The sequence below is a fragment of the Notothenia coriiceps genome, unplaced genomic scaffold (assembly GCF_000735185.1).
Source record: "Notothenia coriiceps isolate Sejong01 unplaced genomic scaffold, NC01 NC01_scaffold00004791, whole genome shotgun sequence".
Taxonomy (NCBI): Eukaryota; Metazoa; Chordata; class Actinopteri; order Perciformes; family Nototheniidae; genus Notothenia; species Notothenia coriiceps.
In genome coordinates, this window is record NW_011337492.1 from 199,363 (window position 1) to 226,169 (window position 26,807).

Sequence of the window (26,807 nt, forward strand, 5' to 3'; positions counted from 1 at the left end):
TCAAGCTAACATTAGCTTACCGAAACATAGTTTACCCAACACCATTGATTCTGCTGAGTATTAAGTCAACATTAAGTATTATTTTAAAATGTCTTATGAAGAATCTAGGCAGGGAATAGGATATCTATTTTGGGTTCTTGCTGGAAGATTAAAAGCTATACAAAGAGCTCTTGCCTTGTTATGATTTTCTGCTTCATGAAGACATCAACTTTTGTCAGCAAACAACTTTCAAAAACTAAACCCTCTACCCTCTTTTAATCCATAAACCTTCAACCTCTTCTCCCTGGACATCACCTTTGATTCTTTCTCTGTCTCACTTCCCTCAGCCCTATAGGCTATACCCAGGGCTGTTTCAAACTGCATGTAGCATCACTATTCAAGCCTGAAAATCAAAGATGCGTGTGATATTTGAAGAAGCGATTTAACATAATGTGTAGCATTATTGTGCCTTCTTAATTGTTTACAGATTATATTTATATGATAATATTCCAGTTCAATTAACGCTGCAGAGAACATAAATAGAGGCTGTTTTTTAACAAAGGAAATGTCTCTCCAGTGCAGCATTGTGATGTATTGAATGTCAAATCCCTAATTGTATTGGAGACGCATTATTGTACTCAGCTTTAATGAAAACTACTTTGTTTACTGCTCAATCAACTCACAGGAATATGTAACATTCTTAACTCAAACTCTACGCTATCAGCAACATCAGCATGTGATTCATAGGATAAAGTTGTCAACTCCTCAATATCCATCATGGATACACATTTCCTAGTGCACACAGGGACATATTTGAATAATTGTACCACTATCTCCCATCAAATTTTACCTCATTCATTTTTCTAATCTACTCACTTCATCTCTTTCTTTTCCAAGCCTCACAAGTTTTGATTTAATGACCTGCTTAATGATCCGCTTGGGGGAGTTTCCAAAGACTAAGTGCAGATTCACATTTTAAAATGCAGGCTTGGCAGTGGCAATCTCCGCTGCCAAGAATGGATTTTCCCTGGTGCCCTGATGGTGAAGTAGTTAAGCTCCTCGTTGTAGCCCATCCAAATCTTTATGCTCTGCTCTGCATTTCTTTCTGTCTCTCACTCTGCACTAAAAGTGTCTAGAGAGGAAACCACAGAGCTTTGTGTCCTGTCATAGACGAAGCCCCGACTATTCTAATTATCCTAGGTCATATCTTTCCTTGGGGAAGGCTTGCCATTCTGTTGATCATAAGAATACATTCTATGGATGTATGTTGTTATTAAACAAAGCTCCTTGAGCAGTGGTGAGAAAATATAAATGAGCAGGGTATTGAACACATGCTGAATGCAAACTCCCCGTAGAGGAAATCATGTATTGCATTGCATAGTGTGAAGAAAATTCTCCTCAGTTTACAGTGGGATCAAAAGAAACGGGAAGAAGGGGCCTTGAAACATTTATGAGTTGTGACGGATCTGACCCTGGGGGAAAACATCCTTGATCCAATTGTAGAAGTTGGAGTGGATCTGCTGGCTCTCGATGCTTGGAAAGGCTACGATTAGACCTGGAGCCTCAGTGGTTTTCTTAATTTATATCCCTCGCTGCTGACGCATACTTCTGCCCTGTGGAAAATACTGCAGCCTCCCCCAGTGAATAGCTTGCAGGTGACAAATAGCTCCTGCTTCACACTCCATTTGCTCCGAGGCAGCTCACACCCTCCTCCCTGTCTTCCCCGCTCACATCCTTGAGCCTCCTTCATAATCTGCCCCTCCTGTTTCCTCTTCAGGCGCTGACCTTTCAGACGATGCCTTTCCCGGCCTCCCTGGCCAGTAGCACCCCTGGGAGCCATAATGGACTCTGTGTTAATTGCCTGTTGAAGGACAGAGGCAGTTCTGCACAGTCTGATTGCAGACTCCCTTGAGAGTGCACCTGTCTGTTTGTGTGATTGTTGCTCTAATGCAGCACAGCTGGAAAATCTACCCAGCATGTGCCTACACATATGTAGACAGACACAGTGAACATGATACACACAGATTACTTGCAATGTACACATTTAATGTTAGACTGAACCTTTTGTGATGTTTTTTGAGGATGGAGAGAGACGTCAAATTGGTCTGGTGGTGCAACAATATTGTGATATATCAATCCCAAAATTCTTCGGATTGTTAGTTTTCTGTACATTTCAGTATATATTGAGACACTTGTTTCTGTATCATGCTTTATTCGGTACTTGCCTCCACAAAGTGGCACAGGCCATGGTTCACATCAACTTGGCCTCCCCTTGCAGCCTGGATGTCAGCCTAATTCATCGCCACAGACAGGAGCCAGAGAGGAGATTTATCACCCACCCTGGATTCTTTTTTTATCTTTTATTCAGGGGAATTGAGCGGGATGTAAGGTTAACTCCTTCAGCCCTCTGATTCTTGAGGGTCATTGAATAATTCTTGCTGCCATTTCCATGGATACAGCCCCTTGTGTACTGCAGCCCTTACAAATAGTTGAAAGGATAAAAGCATACCATTTAGAAATGGGTCGAAGTAGTACCACTTCCAACCCGATAGGCCAGTAAAGGGTATCATTCCCTTAATTCTTTGTTTATTACTAGCCCTTTAAATAGATTCAATATACCAACAGACCTCCGACTTTAGCTCTGCTGTCAACATGAGGAAGCAAAATGCAGGCTTAGATATGAGTTTTAAGAAAGTATTAGGAGAAGTGACAAGGTGAAAGCTCACCCCCCTCAACCCCACACCTGAAGACCAGGCTCTGTGTGCATGGCCCAATGGCCCATGGCTGGACCTTGATCTCCGTGGTTTGAAGTTGAAAGTAGGTCCCATGGCCCTGGCGGCCAGAGAGTGATTCCTGCTAGATAAGAACCCCCCTTTCATCCCCTGTTCCTCTCTGAGTTGTGCTGTCACGGTGAGGCTGATTCGCATCAGCAGCCTGCCTCCTGGGCAGACCAGCCAGGAGACGGCCATGCTGGGGATTTATTTTGACATGCTACCGAATTCCCGCTAACCATCAATGTGGAATTTCTCAAGAATTCTGAGTACTGAATATTGACCATGACCGCTGTAAACCTTTCGCCATGGCAAAGTGTAGGCTGTGGCTTCGATACGGTACAGATTCTCAATGTTGACTCATATCCAGCAGTTAGAGCTGCAACAGCCAGTCTTTATTTCTGTGTCATGCCAAATAACAAAAGGGGAAGAAACTGTGGTATCATCATATCACAAATATAATATAGAATAACTTCTGGCGATGCATATTTATTCGTCAAATAACATTTTGTTAAAAGCCTAACATTATTCTGATGAGGGCTCTTTTCTCCTCATTTCCAATGCTTTTCCAAGTAATTGGCTTACTTACGTTTCTGTGTCTGTTTATTTCTCTCAATTGGCTGTACATTTCTCTCTTCAGTAACTCTGTAGTTTTAACTTGTTTTCATGCATGCAGTTTTCATTATGGCCTCCAAACACCATCATCATTTTCAATATGTTTATGTTTTCTGGGGAGAGCAGAAAATAAATGCCTCAAAACGAGCTTAGTCAACTGGAGATGCTTAATGTTTTCAAAATCCGTTTTGGTTAAGTGAACAAGATAAATCATTCCCATTACACACATGACTAATATTTTTTAATTTAGCCGGGGATTCAATTAGCTGTGGTCTGATGGGAGGACTGGAGGAGGAAGAAAGGTCCAGCATACAACATACAGCAGCATAATCACATTAAAAAGCCATGAAGGGGCCCTTGTTTAGACCAAGAAATCACCTTGAGTTAAGAAAATAATTATTTGAGACATTATAGAACGCATGGGTAATCAGCCACAAGCTAGAAAACCAGTTAAGGCTTAAAGGCTTAACATATTATATTGTGGAGAGATTATTTGCAGTTAAATAATGGACATGGAGTATATTCCACTAGGATTGGCCAAGGGGTGTGGCTTATGTACAGTAAACTGCACAGCTAGTAGTGTATGATGCTGCAGTCTAAGGATTGTTCTACGTTAATATGCATTGAACTCCTTATCTAGAATCTAAAATGTATTATAAGGATGATACAGTATGTTCAGAAATACATCAATCTTACATTTAAAGCACAATAACAAAACCCTTTCAACAGCTACAGTGAACTGTTTGTGACTCTGCAGTAACACGTCATTTATTTTTGGATTATTATGGATTGAATTCAAAATACCGCAGTAGTTTCAGTCTTCTTTTATTTTCAAACTTCTGTATCAGTACACTACTGTATGCTCCAAAAATGTCAATACATTCTATGTTTCTACTACCCTCATAATAAAAAGTATTTTATTATCCATAATTATTGTAGTAGTCACTGCATCCCTTTTGTTTTTGTGCAAAACAAGAGAAAGTTCTGCTTGAAAGACTTTCAACAACTAGATAAAGACATGTTTCACCCAAACACAGCTAGTGATGTAAAAATGAAATAATGATGATGTTTTGGAGTATTTCTGCTATTTTTGTTTTTGCTTTGAGGTGACGTGCCAAGAGCTGCTTTCCATGTTAACTAGATTGGTTAAGAAGCTGTTTATTTAACTGCTAGTGAAGAGCTGCAACATTCACAGAGAAACTGTTTAATTATGTATTTTATTTTGTTGTGCTGTTGGTCTGTACAGAATATGATAGTATTGGTACCTTAGCTGTATTATACACTTGCTTTTGAAGGACTGTTTTGCTGCTTTGTAAATGCTCACTCTGTATATATTCCTACATGCTTACAAGTCATACTCACAAGCCCTCATCCTTTGTGTGTGGTGACTGCCTAGAATTCAACATTGTGGTGTTAGCAAAAGGCAGATTTGAAAGGAAAATGGGATTTGTTCCCCAGTGACTGAATGCTCTGAACTCACAAGGCAAATTGTAGTAACGGTTGTCAATCAGGAGAAAGCGTAGCAGAGGTTGGGGAGGGTGACGGCTTTTTGTCTTCAATCAGCATTACCACGCCTGTTTAGTTTTTTGTTAAAGCAAAGGAATCCATCAGCAGCCTCCCATGAGAACTGTAAGAAAGCTAATAGCAGGTGGTGGTAGATGTGAAATGGGCCTTTGGACTGGGCAGCCATGAAGAGGATAATGCAGCCATTCAGACTCTCTCTAGCAGGGGCCCCCTTTGTGCCCGGAGCTGACATGCTACTTCGCTGTGGCTCCTGAAAGGTTCCATTTTGTTCAATTTGTCTAAAAGCCGCTGACTTATGTGACAATTTAAAGACTTTGGTTGTTAAAGTTTCTTTAACCCACCGACACCTGAATGGCTCTTTTGTCCTGCCCTGTGATCTGTCCCGTCATTCTCACATGATCCTACCCAAAAGAGGAGAGTTGAAAGCTGCAGAGAGGGCATCCTGGCGGGAGCTCCTCGCCAGTGACCAGGGCACTCTGAAGAGGCCCAGCCAGATGACTTTAATTCTGTGGAAAATGTGAGAAAAAGAAGGTTGAATTAGGTTCCAAGCTAGTGCCTGTAAATGTGCCCATTTCCACATGAGGCAATACATTATTCAGCATCCCTGATGGACTGGACTGACTCCACAAGTGAGCCAAATGTGACTGTTGGCTTCTCTTGTTTTTTATAGATGACAGGAAAACACACGGTCTGATCCCTGACAGAGCTGACACTTGTCTCACTGCTCTAGATAACAAAGAAGTACTCATTAACTAGTTACGTGTAATTTAAATCCTTTACATATGCTGAGAAGAAAAAGGAATTAAGTCACGCTTACTAATCAAAATGTTGCTGTCTTTACATCCAGAAAGGCTCCATTCATCTGGCAGGATGCGCTTAGTTATTTTTGTATTTACGACACCTTTCCCACTCTAAGCAACCCAAATCTGCCATGCCTGCGACCACGCTGGTGTGTGGTCATGTTATTGGATAAGAAGCACCTTTCAGGGCCAGAAATGTAACAATATGTTCCCTCTGAAGTCAGAAAAGGGGTCCAACGTTACCATGGTGTAAAGCCTCTTTACCCGCAGGGGTTATACTGTCAACATCAATCTCAAAACCTGCGGAAATATATAGCTTTTTTTACCATGTTTCAGGTATTTGAAATTTCTAATTTCCAAGTGACGATGTACACAATGCCAGTGATATTCCCCCAGGTGACGTCATTCTGTAATTCTGTGCCAGGCCTTAAAATTGGGAGGGATGAGACAGTCAATGACAGTTATTGGAGAGGGTTGCTGTGCAGTCAGGCATCTTGACATGGATACAGAGACCTCACACACATGAAATGTAGCTCATGTCCACAGAGTCTTGTCCCCCTCTCTGGCTTTTGATTCATTATTACTGGCTAACCATAGAACTGTCCCTGATGCACATGCAGAACACGGGCCGCACAATAGAGGTGCAGTCAACTGTTAAAAGCTATTATGTCTGAAATGAAATGAATACGGAGTCAAGGCAAAGCTGTACACTGTGAAACAATGTCAGGAGTTCAAGGTTTAAATAAAGCCCAGAACTCCTTGGATGATTTAAAATGTCTAAATAAAAGCGAAATATCATTATTTATTTTTATTTGTATTTCCCATGCCACAATAAATCCAATTATAGCCCAGAAAACAAAGTGAAATAGTGTATTGAATGTCATTGTTGTCTAGCAGAGGGCAGCATAGATCTGCCAGTTCTTCATGCAGAGACCTGTCATTAGTTTTCATAAGACTTTACTTTATTGGAATGGAAACGCAATGTCAATGCAAAAATGCAAAACAATGAACTTTGTGGAATGATGCGGAGCGATGCTGAAAGGAGCTGATGCCAGCTATTACAGCAGCAGTAGAGCTTGGGATGTTTTAAATTACATACCATGTTTTTGCACCAAAATAAGGTAGTCTAAAAATTAAATTACAAAATATATTTAGAGATCCATACAGTACAAAGGGCATACTCACAATGAGGTTAATGGAAGTCACTGCAAAAAAACAGTTTAATAACAAAAATCTTTCTTCTATTAAACAACATTTTTAGTTAAATGTAGTCCAGTGGGGCTCTAGGTAAGCATCATTGAAAGATGTCAAAATATACTTCATCAATAATGCATAACACTAATGTAAGTATAATTGTTATCAAATATTGATAAGGGTATTATTTCTGAACATTACTTTTATAATTCCACAATAACTGCTGCTTTAACTTCTTATTTGAGAGTTCACCTTACATCTCCAGCCTTTTTTTTTTTTACTGTTATCAGAGGAACCTTCCAGTAAAATGAAATGGAAAAAGTGAAATTGTCCCCATTAGAAATGTAACAATTAGGTGTGCTGTAACATCATATCCGCGATAATTATAACAGGTGCCTCAAATGATGGATCATGTTTGTCGGTGCAGCAGCACGTCTCTGAACGGTTTCAAATGAATTCTTGGAATCAAAGTGAGCATATGACTTCCAGGAGGTGAGGCAAACCTGAATTGACCTTGTGCAAGCTGAAAAGCCAATCATCGCAATGTTTTTTTTCGGGACATGGAGGTTTAGGGATGAGAGGCTGATTATCACTTACCAATGCACTATACCTAACATTTTTCTACATGTTTATACACACCTCATATATTCAGCCTTATGCTTAAAACCTTTTAAAAGTCGGAAATGTAACACCATTTCGCCACAATTGAATGATATGTAGTTTAAGCAAAATCTATTGACAGCTTTTTGTAACATCCATATGAAGATACTTTATGAGAACACTATACAATCTGTATGCTTCATAATATATGGTATGTGTGTGGAAATGTTAAGTTCACCCTGAAAGGGTTAACTGGCAGGGATAGCTTGCGCTACGGCTAAGAGGCTGAATTTTTCATGTGGTAATTAAAATGTGTAGGTCAAGTCTCCTATGACACCTATTTCTATTGATATAGGGGGAGAGCAGTGGTGCCCTTTTTGAATGCGCCTTCTTCACCCAGCCTGAATTTAAAGGATGAAGGTTGACATTTCCCCCCGTTTTGTAAATTAATGCAATTGATCCACCTAACAAGAACAAAGTTAGGTTTCCAAATACTGCATGATAAAGAGATTAAGCCTTCAAATGGCTTTCCAAAGGCAATCTTTAGTGCAAGCCCTAAAGTAAGGGCATTGAACTTTCAATTAGAATTTCTAATAGGCTATTGACTGGAATGTATTAAATGTTGCTACACAGCTATATAGATCCTAAAAGGGGATTTTTCTCGATCCAGGGTACATGACCCCAAAATCCCTCAGAGGGAGATACGCAAACATTCACCACAGTCACCTGACGTGTGTGGTGATTAAGTTAAACATGTGTTTTCTCTCTGTAAATTCACATGGTTGTTATTGTAAATGCTTGATGTGAAGGTGTTTACTTTTAACAGCATTACGTTGGCCTTCCTTTGTAATCTATGGTAATTTCAGAAAAGTCTTTTGATCCTTGTATTCTCGTATTTATGGTCGGGAGTTTTTTAAACTCACTGTCAGCTTAGTTCAGTATTTTTCTTGGTTAAGCTTTGATGTTGCTCCAAGACCTTTTGTTAGTCTTAATTTTCGATTTTCTTCGTATCCAAGCACATGAGCTGTTTCAAATGTTCTGTGAATGATCTCTAGGTCTGAATCCAATTGAATTGCCTTTAATGCCGCATTAACTCTTGTCAAAATATTTTGACTTGTCATCCTAATTCAGCATGCTACTCCTAAAACAGTATGGTCAGGGAACAAGACATCTGTTTTTCATTGTCTCTGCATCCCTTTCTTGATGCCTCTTTCTTTTTCCTTATCCCTGCCATCATTTTCCAGGTCTTTATTTTTCCTAGCCTCTTTTTCTTCCCTAACGCACACGTTTTACCCGCAGGTGATTATAAGCTTTGAGAACGCTGCATCAGGATACAATTTGTCAGGGCCTAACAGCCCATTCTGTTCTGAGGGGCTTAACATTCTGTTTGTGTTACAGTGCATTCAAACTCTAATTAAAACAACATTACATTCCCCATCTGCCAATCTCCTATAATCTTCTTTAATTGCTGTAATTAAACTATATTTACATGTGCAAAATACTTGTAATTTAGCAAATTGCACTCTACTCTCTGCACATTTAATCAGTGGCGCTGCAGTGGAAAAGAGTGATTTCAGTGTTTTGATTTCAGCGGTGGGCTGGATCTGACGTGGTAAGTGGACCTCTGCCTGAGGTCTCGCGGAGGTTAGGAAAACAAGCCATCGGAGCAGTATTGTCATTGGGCTCTGATTGCAGCTCGTGTGGCTAATTATAAGCCTGAGCTCTGCTGTGAGACCAGGCAGAGCTGAGGTATGTGTGTTCCTGAGAGCTCCTATGTACAGTATGTGTGCTTAAACAAGCTTCTCCGGCCTAGTGTACTGCATTCAAAGCTCACTGCTGCCTGCCTCGTGATTGACATCAACAATCCCTTCTCATTTAGTCAAAATGCAAAGTGAATTTGCAGAGGTGTTGTTGCCAACCAAACAGTGAGAACTGAGATGAGGCGGTAAATACCTTGTGGTTAAACCTGCAGCTGGCTGAGCAACTGCTGCTGAAATAAACGTCAAAGACTGGCTCACGCTGAAGAGGAACAGCATGCTTGCTTTCAGATTAATGGTATTAGATAGGGATTAATCTAGAAGAGGGAATTTGTCAAGCTATAGCTTTATATTAGCATCACTAATAAGCTAGTTTTTTAACGCCAAACATCGTATTTTCGAGACTTCCTTGACACTTGTGGTTTATTCAGTCATTACCACTGAGGCCACAGGCTGTCACTCGGACAAGCTGATGTTCATCCTCAGAGATTGTAGTGGGCCGACAGTCCTCAGAAAAGTCTCAGTTAAGCCTTGTCAGTCCCATCAGTGGTGTGTATTTTCTGAATGGCTCCATCGCTTGCCATCTTGACTGTTGCTGAGCAGCTAGCGATAGCCATATCTTCTTGGCCTAATTATATTCCTGTTTGCCTTCCTGGCTGAGAAAAGTACTAGTCAGGCCAGGTGGAACCAGATGGACCGGCTCAGTAGTTTAATGTCCCTCTCAACTCCAGGTATTTTCAGGTGAAGGCAGATCTGGCAGAAAGAACTGGCGGTGAGGTAATTGGTCAGCTTTTTGAAGAGTTTCTCCTGTCCTGCTAGAGCTGCTTATTAACTTCACAGCAGCAGTATGCACATCATTAGGACATACCACAGAGAAAAGAGAGAGAACTGGAGGGAGATTTTGCAGAAGAGAACTATCTGTACCCAAACACAACGCTTAGATTCAATGCTTTCTTGATTTCCATTTAAACTCTTTTCCGGGTAGTCGTCCTAATAGATGTATGCCCTGTTCTTCTAACTGAATTGTAATTGCTTGTCCTATTACTGCTCATTTGTGACTGACACACAAGTGATGGTTTCATCTCCTTGCTTTGGATATAAAAGGTTGTCTGTGGGTCTCTGAGCTAGAAAATATGTTTTAAAGGAGAGGAGTAGTAGCCGGCGGGCAGTGCATTGCAAATGTGGCTATAAGATGGACACAGCCAGGAATCCTCATTAGCTGACACATAGTTCTTCTTAATTAGTTTCCATTCACTGTAATTAGCATGGATGAGGCTAATCATCAGATGTGAAAGCAATCTAACGCTTGGGATACAACGTCCTTGGCCTCACTTTCATGTAAGGTTCACAGATGTTTTTTTCCTTCAGGTGCTGTTATTAAAAATGGCAGCATTTGTCAGCTTTTATTTTGAAAAGGTAATGGTTTATGTCTCTTACAATACACTTTTGTATAATTAAAGCAAGCAAGGCCAATATCTTGGGTTCAGGTTATGTTAAATCATTTCAACCAATAACCCTTTAGACAGTGTGTTTTTGTACAAGGTTTGAAGAATGTCTTTCTTCAAACCATCATATCCCAACATGTTCAAGACCTTACATAAAGAAGAGAATGAAGGTGGATATTGCGTTGACAGCGCTGTGACGTTTAACGCTGTTTTCCCTGACGAAACAGATGTGTGTTGTGTAACATAATAAAACAGGACCACAAGTACAACAAAAACAAGTGATTAAGGATTGTTGGACGCATCCTCTGGAGCAGAGTGATTGACACTCCCTCTCTTTCTGTCAAGCACTTGAGAGATATTCCTCCCACTAATGTTGCATCTGCTGCCAATCATCCTTTGTCTTCCATTTGTTACCAAGCCTCTGTCTTCAAGTCTGCAATTTTCCTTGATTTCTTCTTTTTTTTCAACTTCACGTGACTTTCTTATTTATACAAACTCTAAGACCACTGAGTTGAGGCTCATACAGTTGAGGCCTAACTTTTTTACACAGGATATGAGTTTTGATTTGATTTTCTGCCTGATGGATTATAGTCTTCTGTTATCTGTGTCTTTATTGATACCAAAATCCCACAATCCACTCAGTCAAAAGGATGTGAGCACTGGCCAATCCAGGATGGTGAAGACTGATTTTCCTGTAGTGCTGAGGACGCTTTCTCCTTCACTCAGCCCCTCAGTGCTGTAGATTCTTCCCTGATCTAAAGCAGAACCCTGCTTAACCCGTCCACTCCATCCTATTACGGTAGTCATTGTTTAAGACTGAAAAGATCTGCATGGGCTCATGGTCAATTACATGTGAATAGAGCAAACAGTATCACATGTCTGGCATTTTAACATCTTCCTATCATTCCCTCATTTCTCTGTCTCTTTCAAATATGCGTTTGCTTTCCTGCAGGCTGGATCTTTTTTTATGAAATGGAGTGTTTGGCATGAACTTTTGCCATATGCCTGTAGATTTGCCAAAAAATATTCAGAGCAGCTCTTTTCTTTTGCCAAGTATTTGGCCATCTGCTTAAGTCTTTAACCAGCAGCATCTAGGGACTTCATCAAGCTTGAACTGTGAAGTCAAATGGTTTTCTTCAGCTCCCAAATCAAGCTAGGCACTGCTGTGCAGATTTACTGCACTGGCAGATCCAAGCAATGACACATATATTTTATATTGCCGTCCATAGTTGCATTTATAGGATTTCCACTTAATGACAGCTAGGTTTTCCCAGTGCTGTTTTCATGTGGTTCAAATCAATTTGTAGTTAAATAAGAGAAAGTAGTCCCTTCTGAATCCAAATCCCCTTTAAAATTAACATTTAGCAGACAGGAACTCCATCTTTGTTACTTTGATAGTAAGTGTTAAGTATCTACAAATGAGGGTGCAGACAAATAGCTGAAACAGCTACAATAGTCATTTCCCAAAGATGCTTTTACTAGCTCTGACTCAAGTTTCTACGGGCCACACCGCCAGATGCACACTGAGGATTTTTAAAGCAGGAGAATGCTGAATAATGGGCTGCTCGTCAAACTGGCAAAGAAGGGAAGATAGCTTTTCTATTGGGGTGGGGTTCATTATGCGGTGCACAGGACACCATTATTAGCCCCATTACACACACTGACAGCCGCACATTCATTCTCCTATACCTGCTTTTTAAAGCCACCCATAAATAATGAGGGCTGCAGCTTGCCTCGTCTTGGAGGAAGGGAAAAAGGTCATTATAGACCCGGCCTCCATTTGTCAAAATTATTTGATAATCTCAGGTCACAAGGAGGGTTTTTGCTTTAGCTAATTGTAGAACGGACCACTGAACATATATTTCCATTAGCAATAATTTGTAGCTCTCTGCAGATTCTGACCCTATCTGCTCTTTGTTTTGTCCATTAGTGACAGCAGCAGACACACTGCAGAGGGGACTGTGGGTAATCTAGAAAGCCTGAGTGTTAAGCAAAATGAAGTCATAAGGCAAACTAATAATTTTAAACTTCAACATTATCATATAGATTGTTGCATATAGATTGTATAAAACTGAAGCTACTACATTGTAGATTTGCTCTCACTCCATTGTGATGTAGAGGTCACGGTGCTCTCCTGGTTAAATGTGCTCTGACTGGTAATCGGTGGAGCTGTGCAGTATAATTACCCCAGCTTTTATCAGAATGACCTCTCTGACAAACTTCCCTGGTGGAAGGAGACACCTGAGAGCCTCCACACTTCCTATCTGGCCTTGTTTTATCGAAAAGGCCCCGCCTGAATGGATAATAGAGCCCCTGTTCTCCCAACAGACGGATAATGGAGGGTGGAGTGGTCCGCTTTGGCAGACTACTGCCTCTTCCGTGCACTAGAGAAACCAATACTGGGGCTATCGGCTGATATATGACACTAATACACAGGCTGACTGGGGCCCTAAACAGAAAAGAAGGATTGTTCCAACTTTCGACTGGCTGTAGGATCCATGACTCACAGGTACCGCACTGTCTGGCCCCTGAGACCGCTCTAATTGCTTTACATCTGTACAAAGGTTTCTTGTAATCGGGCCTTCTGCCTCCATTTGTCTTCCTTTCAGTCTTCTAGTGAAGGCCTTAATTGGTCTTAGTGGGGCTTTTTTTCCAGTTAGCTCCTGGGCCTGTGCTCGTAGAAGACTTTACCTCAGGGGCTGTGGGCTTTGCTGTCTGCTAGTGGTTTGGGAGGTTGCAGAAGAGAGGAAGTCAATACTTATTTTACCTTTAACACTATAATTAATGTTCTCCTGACAAGCAGTTTTCCCCCCCCCAAAGCTCAACATGGGGGGGGTTGGGCTCCAGGGATCCACACAAGAATCAAGACTTGTACAGCTTTGTAAGAAAACCTCCCTTGCAGTCTCCTGTGGCCAATCGACATTTGCTGAGGATCCAATTCTATTTTCTTTTGTATTGTTAGTGTACGTTTAACTGCCTATGTCTCTGCGACTGAGAGCTCTTCTGTGTACGATAATATGTTTTGTTTGTAAGGCTCTCAAGGTGCTGTCAAGAGCATAGCTACAAGTGTTGGTATTACAAAATGTTTTTCAAATATTTTTAGTCTAAGCTTTGGATTTTGTTAACAAAAGCAACATATGATTATGCGTTTTTCTCGGTCAAAAAAACAGTTTTTTCTCATTTCCCTTTTCTCACAATGCATTTCATAGACTTGCAGTTGACATTGAAAATTCATGGTCGGTATGTAATAACTTGGTTAGTGTCTTTATTCATTAAAGCCAATGTTTGAGATGACCTTATATCTCTCTATTTCAGTGCTTAATTGTTGGTAGTTCTATGAAAACATATCACTGGTGCCCTAAAATAAGATAATGGAGGTGTTTGGTGCATTTTTTATGTTGCTAACCCAACATTTATTTTCTCCCGAAATGCCTACCCAGGACTCTAATCTCAACCCAGACACATGGTTAGGGTGCTTACAGCTGTATAACAGTATACCCTTACTCTGGATGTGAGGGAATTATTAGTGTGCATTAGTTCTGAGGAAGTCTGTTAGTCATCAAGCTCCTCCCGTCTTGCTTTCATTAAACTACTAAGTAGTGTTTACATGAAGTGAAGAGCTGCTGTAAACCGAGGCAGATTCCCACAGCGTAATGTGACCTGCCTCTCTTTATCTGACTAGACCCCGTTCACACTTGTCTTGGCCTAGAGATAAAATCTCATGTACACTGCTCCACAAACCACACACACATCTTTAATTTAAGATAACATGACATGTTCCTGGCTCTGTACTTGCATTCTCCTCTTAACACAAGATTATATAAAATGTTATTCTCGCTTAACGTCCCCAATATGCAGTTGATGTTTTTTTTTTATACTTTCATTAGAGAGAAATGTACATAATCTACCACAACAACAGTTTTTGGCAACAAATCTTCTGAATGAATTTGAGATGCCATGATTTGACTGTACAGAAACTGTTCTCTTGAATTAGCTGCAGATTTTTTGGCTGCTCTTTTTTCTCTGTGCTTTAAAAATACAGAATGAGCTAATGTCAGTAGTGTGGCACAGGAGTTTGGTGTCGTGAGCTCTCCTCTGCTAGGTTCTGCTCTGCTGTGCTCACTGCATTTCCTGCTGACTGACTGATATGGAGCTTTTCTGCCAGAGCTTAAATAGCAGCTGTACGCGTCCAGCTGCTCCCTGCCACGCTCCACTTCTCCCCAGATGGCTTCGAGACGTTCCAGCAGCCCTCCGGAGGAGCGCTCATGAGAAAAGTGTTATGGAGTGGCTCTCTGAAACACCAGGGAGCATCCCTCGCCACACCACAGCCATCCTCCGCCTCCTTCTTCAACCCCCGGGCCTAACGCCCAAATCAGGAGAGGGCTCGTTTGCCAACTTACCAACGGGAGGCAGCACAGATGGTAGTGTCCGCAGCATAGACCAGCATGCATTAGGGCCTGGGGGGGGCATCCTGGAGAGAGCACATGCCATGCCTGGCCTTGGATGCCACTGATATCCCTCAGGACGAGCTCTCCCTGGCCCTGAGCAGACGACCAGCAAGAGCCTGGCAAGCTCTGCTCAGCCCAGAGATGCTGGAGTGAAATGTTTCTCTTTACCCACATGGGCTTCTTTGATAAGTGGGTTGTGTCAGAGCACTGCCAACCCAAGGACCGATTTCAAAGTCATTGTAATTTTCCTAGAACACTAAGTGTTAATATATGATGTCAGGTGTAGGGCTCCAGGGCAACAGTCTCTTATCTTGGCTGTGTGTTAAAGTGATGAATGGTCTATCAACTTCACACCACTGAAGAAAACCGCAGGGTTCACTTCAACCATGACATTGCCCACAGAGATAATATCCTGTTTAACATATCCTGCAATCGCATTATTCTGAACATATATTTAGTTTAAATGTATGCAGAGGAGATGTTGACCACTGGAGGCACTTTCCAATTTCTGCTTAATATCAATCATTCAAATTGTGTTCAAATATATTTTAGCCCAATATCAAAATGTTCACATTTATGTCAGGGGGCTTTTGCAGATTGTAGCATACAACACCCTCTGTACTTAAAGAAAAACATAAGTACTATAAGTAGTGTCCATGACAATGCATTTTCTTATTGCTGTTATTTTTGCCACCAGAAGATTTATTTTTCAACATTTCTGTAAGTCACCTACCGAAACTTTATTCTCCCTTCCTACCTTGTTTCTCCCTTCCTCACCAACCTTTTACTCCCTGGCCAGAGAAGGATAGTGTGCTTCAGGGATGGATGCGGGACTGCTATTGCTCCCACCAGGGGAGGGGGGGTCCTTGCTCTGCTGACCTCACTGTTATCCTTGTCGTGACAGGAAACATACATCATAGTGGGGCCTCTAATGCGAAACACATTCTGCCACAACTTGATCAAAGCCAGGCTGCCTGGACAACAAAGTGCCCTGTAATGCCATATTTTGACCATATAATTGGAGAGTAATTACGGCTGACAAAACACTCCGGTGATTTTCTCTCTCTCCCTCCTCCCCAGTGTCTTTGGTCTGTAAGAAAGCCCAGAGAGGGTTTGTCATAAACTATGTGGGAGATTGTGTGCTGAGTTGGCTTGAATGCTCTTGAGTGGGGCTGAGGGTAGGTCAGTCTTTATTGGAGCATGATCGCTTATTCAGAGACACTGTAACAACACACGAGAGTAGCAGTAACCAGTGGCCTAGAAAAACACCAGTGCACCACATGACAGCTGACCCCAAAAAAAGCTGTGGTCTCCAACTCTTTCTACTTAACATGGATTTAGTCTATTTTCTTGTTGCTGTTAACAGTCAACTTAAATGGCAAATGTAGAGCGCAGACCTCCCCAAAGGCCGCCAATGGTGCGTTCACTGCTCCTCGGATAGTCCCACTTCCAGATGTGAAAATCGTTCTTCTGACTTTTGCATATTAATGACCCCCGAGTCATAATGTAGAACAAATATATAAGCTAAGTGCTGTATGTTATTGCTTTGAGCATTTTGACAACACATTGATATCTGTTTTCAATTGTTGTAACAAATTGAATTTGCATTCCCATTCCTTTTCACATTCAGGAACCAATTGTTCCTATTATTCCGACACCAGATGAATGTATTGCCCTTTGGACCATGATACACCATTCATCCAAGTGTAAAAAAGCTTTAGCAGAAGTAAAGATGGCTATAAGCCGGTTTTCTCATTTCGGTAAGCGCTAAAACCAGTTATTCACTAAGCATAGCTGTTTGACGAGATGACCCCAAAAACTAATCTTCAGAGAAAAAGGGATTGTTCATAAATAAGAATAATATTGGCACATTACACTTTGTAGATATTTGTGTGAGTATTGGCCTTGTAGTATACAAATTATAAATCACTGCAGCTAAAGAAAAAAAAGAACCTTTGACCAAGTCAGAAATGTGAATTTGATGCAAAAGCTCCTGTTTCGTTATTTTCAAATTGTACTGGTTATCCCAGATTCCTAGGAAAACATTTCTAATCATTACTTGTCTTTCAATTCACAATAAATCAAACAAAAATCACATGATACATTGCAAAAGAGCCTACTTCAAAAATCAAAGTTCCACATTGGCAATCACAGTTTGACAGAATGTTTGCAAACTGCTATTGGTTTCAAGGAGCAGAACAAGCCGTCATCACTACATTCCTTTTATCGCACTTATCTCTGGTCAACTGCAATCCATGAGCTGTCCTTCAGTTGAGTTGAGTCCTGTGATATTGTGGAATTATCTGGCATGTTGACAGGCTATTGACTACTGAAAAGTGAGAGAGAAAGCTTTTGTTTTTAAGAAAACTGAGGATCCTGCAAAAACATCAACAAGAATTGTCATGTTTGAGACATTGTATTTATAATGTTCTCACCAAAGATTTGCAGATATGGAATTTATTTTGAGCTGGGAGCTCTGCCTCATACAGCCTCAGTCTACTTATTTCTGACAAGTATGAATGTGTATTTGTCAGGGGTTAAATCAGGCTTTGGGGGACAAAGGTGGGCTGGACTAATTTGAACCCTGACTGTTCTGCTGGTACTGTGGGAGGTGGTGGATGTCAGATGTCTTGTCTGTGGCTTCCAGCCTGCTATCGTGCTCTACCACTTAGCATGCTAATTAATCCTAACCAAAGGGCTGCGTCAGTCACCCCACGCTCCGCCAGGGACGCTCCCACTGGGCTCATCCTGCTTTAATTGAGCACGTTTTTCAGAAGCCCGCTGTCCCTGGGATTACATTAGATCCCTCTAATTCACCCAGCCTGCCACCGGCGTGGGCAAAGTGAACGAGAGAGGGAGGGAGTGGGATGAGACGTTGAGCTGGGAAATGTATAAATAAACCAAACAAACAAACAAAAAACCAGACTGAGTGTTTATTAACACCCCTGGGATGAAAAAGGAGGTGAGTGCAGGAAATCATTAACGCAGGAGAGTCAAACTAGGCTCGTTTGATCTTGCTGATGGAGGAGCAAATGTAATTTAGCGTGCTGCGAGTAATTTGTTTTAGCAGTTAGCATGGGTTCCTTTTAATTTCATTTTGCATTGCATCAGTCTTTCAAATTAAATATTTTTATTTTGTACAAAGCGGATCTTTGTCAGCCTGGCGGCTCAAAGACCAGCCCTCAACAACAACTAATGTTTATTCATCCGCGCTTGTTTGCATGTGTGCTAGACAGAATCTTGACAGGAGTGTGCAGTGTCAGCTTTTATTTGAGCATTTCTGTATAATGAGGCAACTCGGATGTACACTGCGACAGCTAGCAAATCATAGTAGGAGAATAACAAAGTGTTTTTGTCATTGCAGCTCTAATTATTTGGAAGACGGTGCTGAAGCGTCTGCATCTGTTTTGGTGTCTCACCTTATGTTCTCATTCTTACTGAAAGTTGTTGATTTTGCAGTCTGTTTATGAAATCAAGACACCATTGTCAAACTCGGGTAACGAAACAGTTCCCAACTAATAATACCCAGCAATCACTAGAAATACAGTATATTATGTAAACTAAATAGACTGACATAGGGTGTGGCTTCTCACATAATTGTTTAGAGATAAAATATTCATGTTTCATTCATGGAGGAGCACCAAGGGGGTGACCTCACATCTATGAGACGTGATGCAGTGAAAGAGCAAAAAGGTGAAGTTTATCTCAGCCTGTCAGGGTGTTGCTATTTAATTGCTGTTCCCACCCGTGACTCAGGGGAGGCCTTCCCTTGCATCGGGGCCAGCTAGTCTCCACCTGGGCCAGTGGGGAAGAGAAGGTCTTATCAGCAGGAGATGCCTTGGACACCGTTGCTTGAAGGCACCTTATCAGGCCTGTGGTCACACCGTTTGGAGCCCGAGCCCCTGCTGGCAGCAGAGATGTGAGATGCCCTTCTCTGTTAACAGAGAAGCAGACAAACCAAAAGGGATCCTTTTGCCAATGTAATGCAGTCTACGGAAACATGGGCAGCCATTTTGAATGCATGGGGAGCATTTACTCAGACTTCCGGTGTTCTAATATTTTACTTTGAAGATATATCTAAAACAAAAACCTTAAAACTTCTAAAAATAAATAACCGATAATTCTTACCAAAGTGATTTCAAACCTTTCCAAGGCAACATATTCCTAGCTGCCATTAGAGACTGATGAACAGTCTGTGCTCTAATGTGGGAGAGCTGAGGGAACTCAGTATCAGCTGTGTCCCTGGCAGAGCCTGCAGGGGTTGTTAGCGTTGACAGTGGCGGCCTTTATGCATAAGACTTCCAGGCGGGTTGTTGGCAGAGCCGGGCAGTTTCTCTCAGACGGGCGTCAGCTGGCTGTGAGCCTCACAGCGTTCTCCTCCTCCTGCACCTTGCTCTCCTTCCCATCATGACAGACCTAAAGACAGAGCTTTATGGAGCCCCATAATGATACGTGGCGAATATGCAGCACCGGGGTGGTTGTTAACGGCAGCAGCTGCGCAGATAGCCTGGATGATGGAAAATCAGTGGGACCTCATTTTAGTTTGCCACTATGAATATTAATGGCTCGTTTCCAGGCCATGGCTAATGATGAGGAAAATTCCCTAATAAAAACTTGATGTGATGGGCAACGACCCGCAGGGTCACTGGAGACAGTCAAAGTTAATAGTGTGCCATCAGGTGTGAGGAGTTAAGTGATTAGAGGCACAGAACCTAATCCTGATGTTTTTCTCCCCCCTCAGCTATGAGTCAGTGTAGAGGCAGGGGGGGCTGGAAATGGGGGGGAGAGGAGGTTTATATCTTGACTACAAAGGGTTTCTGCCTGTTGTCAGCATACATGCAAGCTATGAATGTAACATGTTTTATTAGAGGCTGCAGACAGAGATAGTTGCTTTATTGCACGTTATATTATCATATAGAAATATACATATACAGTGTATACAAACCAGCAGTACCATTTTGTTTTTTCAAAACCAAAAGTGAGAGAAGAGAATGGAACAAGTACGCTGAACGATACATTTTTAGGCGACCAAAATTAAATGTGCCTGTTTAATTCCATCTAGTCAGCTGTACAAAACTTCCTCACTTTCTACAGAAATACATTTTGACTAAATGATACAAAGGAAATTCTGCTTCTTTAGGAGCATGCCACAAACTGATTGTTTATGCATGCGGCCTGATTGCTGTAATGAAGATGCCAGATCACATCACTTTTAATGTGTAGCATGTGGGGTACTTAAAATACACACCGAGAGGATTCATCTCAGGGGAGTTCCCATAACCGTACAAACAATGCAATTTGATGTATGTAATTATCTCAAAATCCTTCTATTAATCGTTGATTTATCCAGCATCTGCTCTGTGCCTCAGTCCCCTATTGGCTTATGGAAACAGTGCAAGAGTGGGGTCAGGCAAGGTGTGTGTTTGTGGGCGTTTGTGTATGTGTGTATGTGCCCACACTGTTGTTTGCTGCAGCTGTGTGTTGTTCTTTTCCATTTCTATCAGATAACCAGAAAACACTTCCCACCTCCAGGCGCCTGTAGCCAGGAAAGCCACACCAATGATTCTAGACGGAGACACACTGAACTTGCTTGTGTAACAATGGATTTTTAAGAAAGCAAAGTGCTGCACCTCTCTGTTCCTTCCTCCCTACCTGGTCCTTGTCAGGTGTGTATGTGTTGGGTGGGTGGATGGCACTGATCAACAGAGAGCTTTACCCTGAGGCAGTATCTGTTTTTGCCAAGCATCAGTTCAGTAGTACACTGCCACATCTTCGCTTGAGTTTAATGTCCTACCTTCCTCCACTCTGAAGAAAGCAACATACACAAACACCTCTTGAATGTCTCCGGAACATATCGTTTTATCCCAGGTATCTGGAAGTATGTAATTCTGTCTGTGTATCTGCTTTTCAGACAGCGCTCCTTGTCACTTCTCTGCTCACACCTCAACATAGAGTCCCTTTGCTGACAGTGAACAGCCACCTCTCTAATGTGACATTGTTTATGCTATTTTTATTGTGTAAATCATTAGAGGTTTAGCAATGTGGAACTAATGTTAGGAAGATTCAGGTTTAGTTAATGGTCTCAAACTTTCTTTCACTAAAGTTTGGCACTGTCCAGTGAAATAAAACATAAACAATTGTACTGTAGATTATTTGAATGAAAGGTCATGGACCATAACATTTTTATTATTTTATGAAAATATTTACTTTTCTGCAATCCTCCCCCAAAATGGTCTATCCTTTAGCAACACGGCCCCAGTGAGAAGAATCCAGAGTTTGCGGTCAAATTGAATTTCTCCTGGATAAAGTTTAACATTTGAAGGGAAATTGCATTCAGATGTTGGCCTGCTGCATTTGGCCAGCGCTGCGCATGTGGATCAAACCTGGTTATATTAGTCCAGACAGAAGTCTGATCCTCCCTGACGATACATTCTTTGCTAATGAAAGAGGCCTTTGCCTTATATGACTGTATGGACTGTCTCAAACACTCAAGCTGCGCTGCTTTCTTTTCCTAGAGATTTTTTGAGGTCTTCTCTTTCCAACCACACTTTTATATGACAGTTTGACATCAAGCAGACGCTGTGGAAATGAGATGTTCGATGTCATCGCCTCAGAATCCTGCTTATTTTAATGATCTGTCCCAGTCAGGCATGTCATGTTGAATTTCCTTCCACCGCATGGACTTTAGGTGTATTTACTCAACTGATTTTAATGAATATCTTTTTATAAAAACATGTGTCTCCTGGAATTATATCTAGTTTATTTCATGTTTACTACAGTCTGAAGTGACTTGAGCATTGTGACAGTTGGGCATGTGTGTGTTTGATTCACAGTCATAATGAACAAACAAAAAAGTAGTGGAGTGGAAAAAGGTATTTTTTTCCGAAAGTCTTTCAAGAGGGGATCATTATTCATTTCACCAGTCACAATGGGTGAATGATCTACAGTAAAGTACAGTGTACAGTGAAGCTAAGTTGAAAACAACAGGCATGTTGGTGTTTCCATTCAACAAACTGAACCATATCATTGCCTATTTTTCCGATAAAAGTCTTGATTTAATGTAGCCAAGTCGTGTCTATTTTTGTTTCTGTTTTATAAGAAAGTTTTATGTGAGTTTATTGTATACGGGCCTGCTGCTCCAGCTCTGTGTGCCAAAGCAGGTGCTGTGTAGCAAACCCTGAGCTCATCAGTCTCCTCCTGCCCGGCTCTATTTGTTGTTCCTCAATTCACAGTGGCGGGACTGGCAGACTGTGTAATGTGTGGGTGAGAAAGGGAGAGGGATACGGGAGGTGTGAGTGGGGGATTTGAGAATAAGCATGGCACAGATCCCCATTTCTCCATGCTGCTCTTCCTCTATTCCCCATGAATAATGCGGCACAGCCTCTACCCAGCGGTAGGCCAGGCATGCCGCCATATCAAGCCGTGGTGGAGAGTGAGGCGACCAGCTTGGAGAGTCTGGGCTCAGTCACATTCTAGCTCCACAAACCCCCACCCCCCTCAACCTGCAGAGAGGAGCACTGGGCTCCAAGATGGCAATCAAGGCTTGATTTGCCAACACATTTCCAATGATTAAAATGTAATTAGCACAAGCGAGCACCTCCTCCCCAGCTAATTTCCACGCACGCTGTGACAGGCAGGCGGTCGGCGGCACCGAGGCCCCAGCAGCAGATGGAGGAGGATGCCGCGGGAGGGGGGAAAACCATTTTGCCATGTGACTATTTGCTGCAAAAAACCATCAGGACGCGAAGCTATATCAGGAAGAAGCTGTTAGGAGGAGGGAATGAGGAGCCCTCGACAACAGCACATCAAATCGGCACTGTCATGGCTGACCCTGGCAATGACGGCCATCCTTCATGCTGTCTTTCCAGCTCCCGGGCATGCAGGCAGCTTGGCTTCTTCCCTTGGCTTTAGCCCCCTCAGCCATCCTGCACGACAACCTGGCTCAGGCTGATAAACAGACACCTCCCTCTGTGCAACGGGGCGCTTTAATGAAGCCTATACCAACCATAATTAATTCTAAGGTCATGGATGGCAACCACGATAACCTGAGGCTAACCTCACTCATGGGGGCGACAATACGCATCCGTTACAGTTATAGATGGATTCAATTTTAGAAATTATTAGATTGGAGATGACATTTAAGACGGGGGAAGCCAAACTATAATAAGCCGGTTAAACACACTGTTTGCCTTCAGAATGATCCGTTAAGCATGTCATTTTTGTTCTTAATTGACTTAACATCTGTTAGTAATTGTGAACCAGTGGATTTCCAGAAGGTTATGTTAAAAAAGGGAACATGGCGTACCAGCATTGCACGCATCCCTCTGTGATGTGGTTACCTCTTTAGTACAGACGCTTTTCTGCGGGCAGCTCTTGCCGAAATACTTTTGGTGAGCCCTGCTGTTATGGACAATAGCATAGCTGCATCATTTAGAATTCGGCCCATGGCTCCTTATGCTCCTCTTGTATCGGGCCACTATTACTCTCAGCTGGAGAGGATTTAGGACAAGAATAATTTACTCCTACTTTCAGACCAATATAAACAAAAGGCTCAATGCTTGGATAGAGCGTAGGGAAATGTGTAAGTGCACTCAGCCAAAAGAGAGGCCCGCGTGAGAGCTTGGGCAATCAGAAGTGCTCCGGATACAGGCCAACATCAACAGCTCTTAGAGCTGACACTAATGTTTGACATTCCTGCGTTACTTAAACCTAACACTGGGGTCTAGCTGTACAGTATAATGCTGGCCCTGTGTAAATAGCAATGGGCCTGGGTAGAGTATCACTTTTCTTTGTCTGCCCCCTCCCAGAACTAATGGTTTCCTTATTGTACATGAATGTTGCTTTAAATAAGACCCATTTCCTACCGCCTGTCAGAGAGCTAACACCACTGATATCAATAGCACTATTGTTGTTGTGTTTTTCATCTCTTCTGTATAATCTATTTCATTTGAAATCTTTGACATGTATTTTCATTAGACATGGCCTCGCAGGATTGGTAAAAAGTGTTTTTGACATTACAGTTAACCATAGCTCTGCAGATTTATATACTCAGCCGTCAGTAGCAATAACAGAATTGTTGAGCTCATGCTTACCTCCAAAAACACTACCATGCCTCAGTTATTAATGATGAGGTGTTGCAATCATTCATGTCGTTTCCATGCAAAGCCGAGACTTTTTAGCTTTCCGTCTCTGTTTCTAATGGAACAGTCAGTAAGTGGAAATACAAGCGCAAAAATTCCAGATATGCAGGGATTCTTCTCCCCCGCCTCTGGTTGCTTTATGCATGAGGCAACGCATTAGTTCACTATGATCACTTATCAGTGAGTGACAGCTTCGACTTGTTTATATGCCTGAGATGTGATTTTTTATCTTTTAGAGATGTTATTATTTGTTACTTTCGTCTCTATACTCAAGCGGTGAGTTCAAGGGAGCTCGGCGTAAGGACGATCAAATTGCCTGCCCTTGTCTGTCAGGTCTGATCTCAGGAATTTTTACTTTGCTCATTATAAAGGTATTTCCATTTTATTAAGTTGTCCCTTTTTTTCACCCTTTGTCGCTCTTGGAAATTTGCATACCTCTATTCCTAGGGAAAAAAAATAATGACAGCAATTTCTTTTCTTTTCTCTCCCCCACTAGCCGTGTGAGTGCTTCGTTTAGTGGCACCTGCGAAAGCGACAGGCGCAGAGATGAGAAGTGAAAGAGAGCAGTTGATTAAATCATCATCAAGTCGCAGCACAGAAAGTCAATTCTGCTTGCCGTCTACAATGATATCCTTTTATCTTAAAGTAATGAGCTATGGCACTTTTGCATCGGGTAATACGATGAGTTCCATTAGCATGTTCCATTTGCTTCACAAGCAAGGGCAAGTCATTCCAGCCGGCTTCTATCTTGGCAATCAAAGCAATTGGCTGCACAGCCAGCGAACAGCGAAAGGAGGGAGAGTGGAAAAGAAAAGGAACACAAGAAAGAAAGGCTGGTAGAGTTTTTTGGCCAACACAGTGGAAAAACTCAAATAATGTCCATTATTGGAACCCCTCGCATGCCTGTGTTCCCGGGTGTGTAGTGTGCACAGGCAGAGCAGCAGCTAATGAGTGCTCGGTCGCATTACTGTTGTAACGTTTTGAGAGGCCTGAATACATAGAAGCAGTTGAGGCGGCTAATGCTCATCAGATCCTATCTGCTGTTGCATTAGTCAGTCCTCTGCAGCAGGACAAAAAAAAGGATAAAGGGCCAACACGCCTATTTATTTACAAGCTAGAATAGATGTGTAAAAATATACTTGGTGTGTAGCTTTCTTTATTACACCAACATTCACATGTAATCAGAATCTGCTATCTTTCATTGTCGTTATTTACTCTTCTACCTGGCAATCTATGGGGTGACTGGATCTCTGCACACTGTATTAAAATGGGGGATGGAAGGTTGTGGGTTCTGGAGAAAGAGAGTGAGGGAGAAATTGAGAGCAGGATAACGTCTGAGGAGTGTTTGCCCAGTGCGTTTATTGCCTCTGCATAATTTATGAGCTGCTGGAGCTGACCATCATGGCAGTGTGCCGTGGGCGGCCCCTGGGGCCATGTGGGACAGGCCTGTAAATTGGATGCTATGCCCTGCCACGAGCTCTCACAGCAGGAAATGGATTCCCCCCCAGTGCCTTCTTCATTACCGACTCCAGTGCTTCTCTGCACCTCAGCCATATGCACAACGTTGAGGGCCGCCAGTCACCCAGCATCACACTAATTAGTTGATAAAGAATTAAGTGGACCTTGAAATTGAAATGGAAAGAAAAATGAAATCCAACCACTTTTTTCCTCCCTCCATTACAAAGTTTCCTTCCTCTACTTGTCATTTCTCTATTCCCAGCCTCAAGCAGGAACACACATCATGGAATTATAGTTCTAGTAGTGGTTCGTGTTTTGAGATTCCGAATTTCACATAGGTTTCAATGTTAACAAGGGCACGGCTGCTCGTGAGAAATTAGCTTTTTTTCCCATTCCCGTGCTTGTGTAAGCTAATGAAGTGATCTGATGATATTCAGCCACTGTATATGAGTATGTGATACGTTTGGCATTAAAGTGCTGATAAGATATGCATACATTTGCAAAAGTGAATTAAAATATGCCACTCTGGGATTGAAACTGATACAGTCCAAGCAGGTTCTGTAATAAAGCAAGAATGTAGACATATTTTCAGCTTTGCCTTTCTCTTTCTTTTGCAGTGTGAAACCGAGAGTGACCAAGACGACAAGGTAAGTCTGCCCTTCACTGGGATTTTTAATGTGCTATTGAATGTGCCTCTACCATTTCAGACGTCCTTTACAGTTTGTGGTTTCAATAAGATATACATATGTATATATATACAGTATATATATATACAGTGGGGCAAAACAGTATTTAGTCAGCTACCAATTGTGCAAGCCCCAAAAGATGAGAGAGGCCTGTAATTTTCATCCGAGGTATACCTCAACTATGAGAGACAAAATGAGAAAGAAAAATCCAGAAAATCACATTGTTGCATGCTGACTGCAGTGGGGTTTGAACATGTGACCCCCTGATCCCAACACCAACGCACTAGTCCACTGCCTCACACGCCTCGTTGTTAGCATGCACTTGCTAAGTAGTGCTTAACACAAAGTACAGCTATGGGAATGTAATCTATTTTGTAGGTCTTTGGTCAA

At 41.9% G+C, this 26,807-nt stretch overlaps 1 protein-coding gene across 3 annotated transcripts in view; it reads left to right on the top strand.

Moving 5' to 3' along the window:
* auts2a (activator of transcription and developmental regulator AUTS2 a) overlaps nucleotides 1–26,807 on the top strand; it is a 288,288-nt gene that overhangs the window by 162,317 nt on the left and 99,164 nt on the right. For all 3 annotated transcript variants that reach the window (XM_010767780.1, XM_010767779.1, XM_010767781.1), the window contains exon 5: nucleotides 26,349–26,378. In XM_010767780.1, coding sequence (XP_010766082.1) covers nucleotides 26,349–26,378 — 30 coding nt within the window. The remainder of the gene's footprint in view (nucleotides 1–26,348; nucleotides 26,379–26,807) is intronic.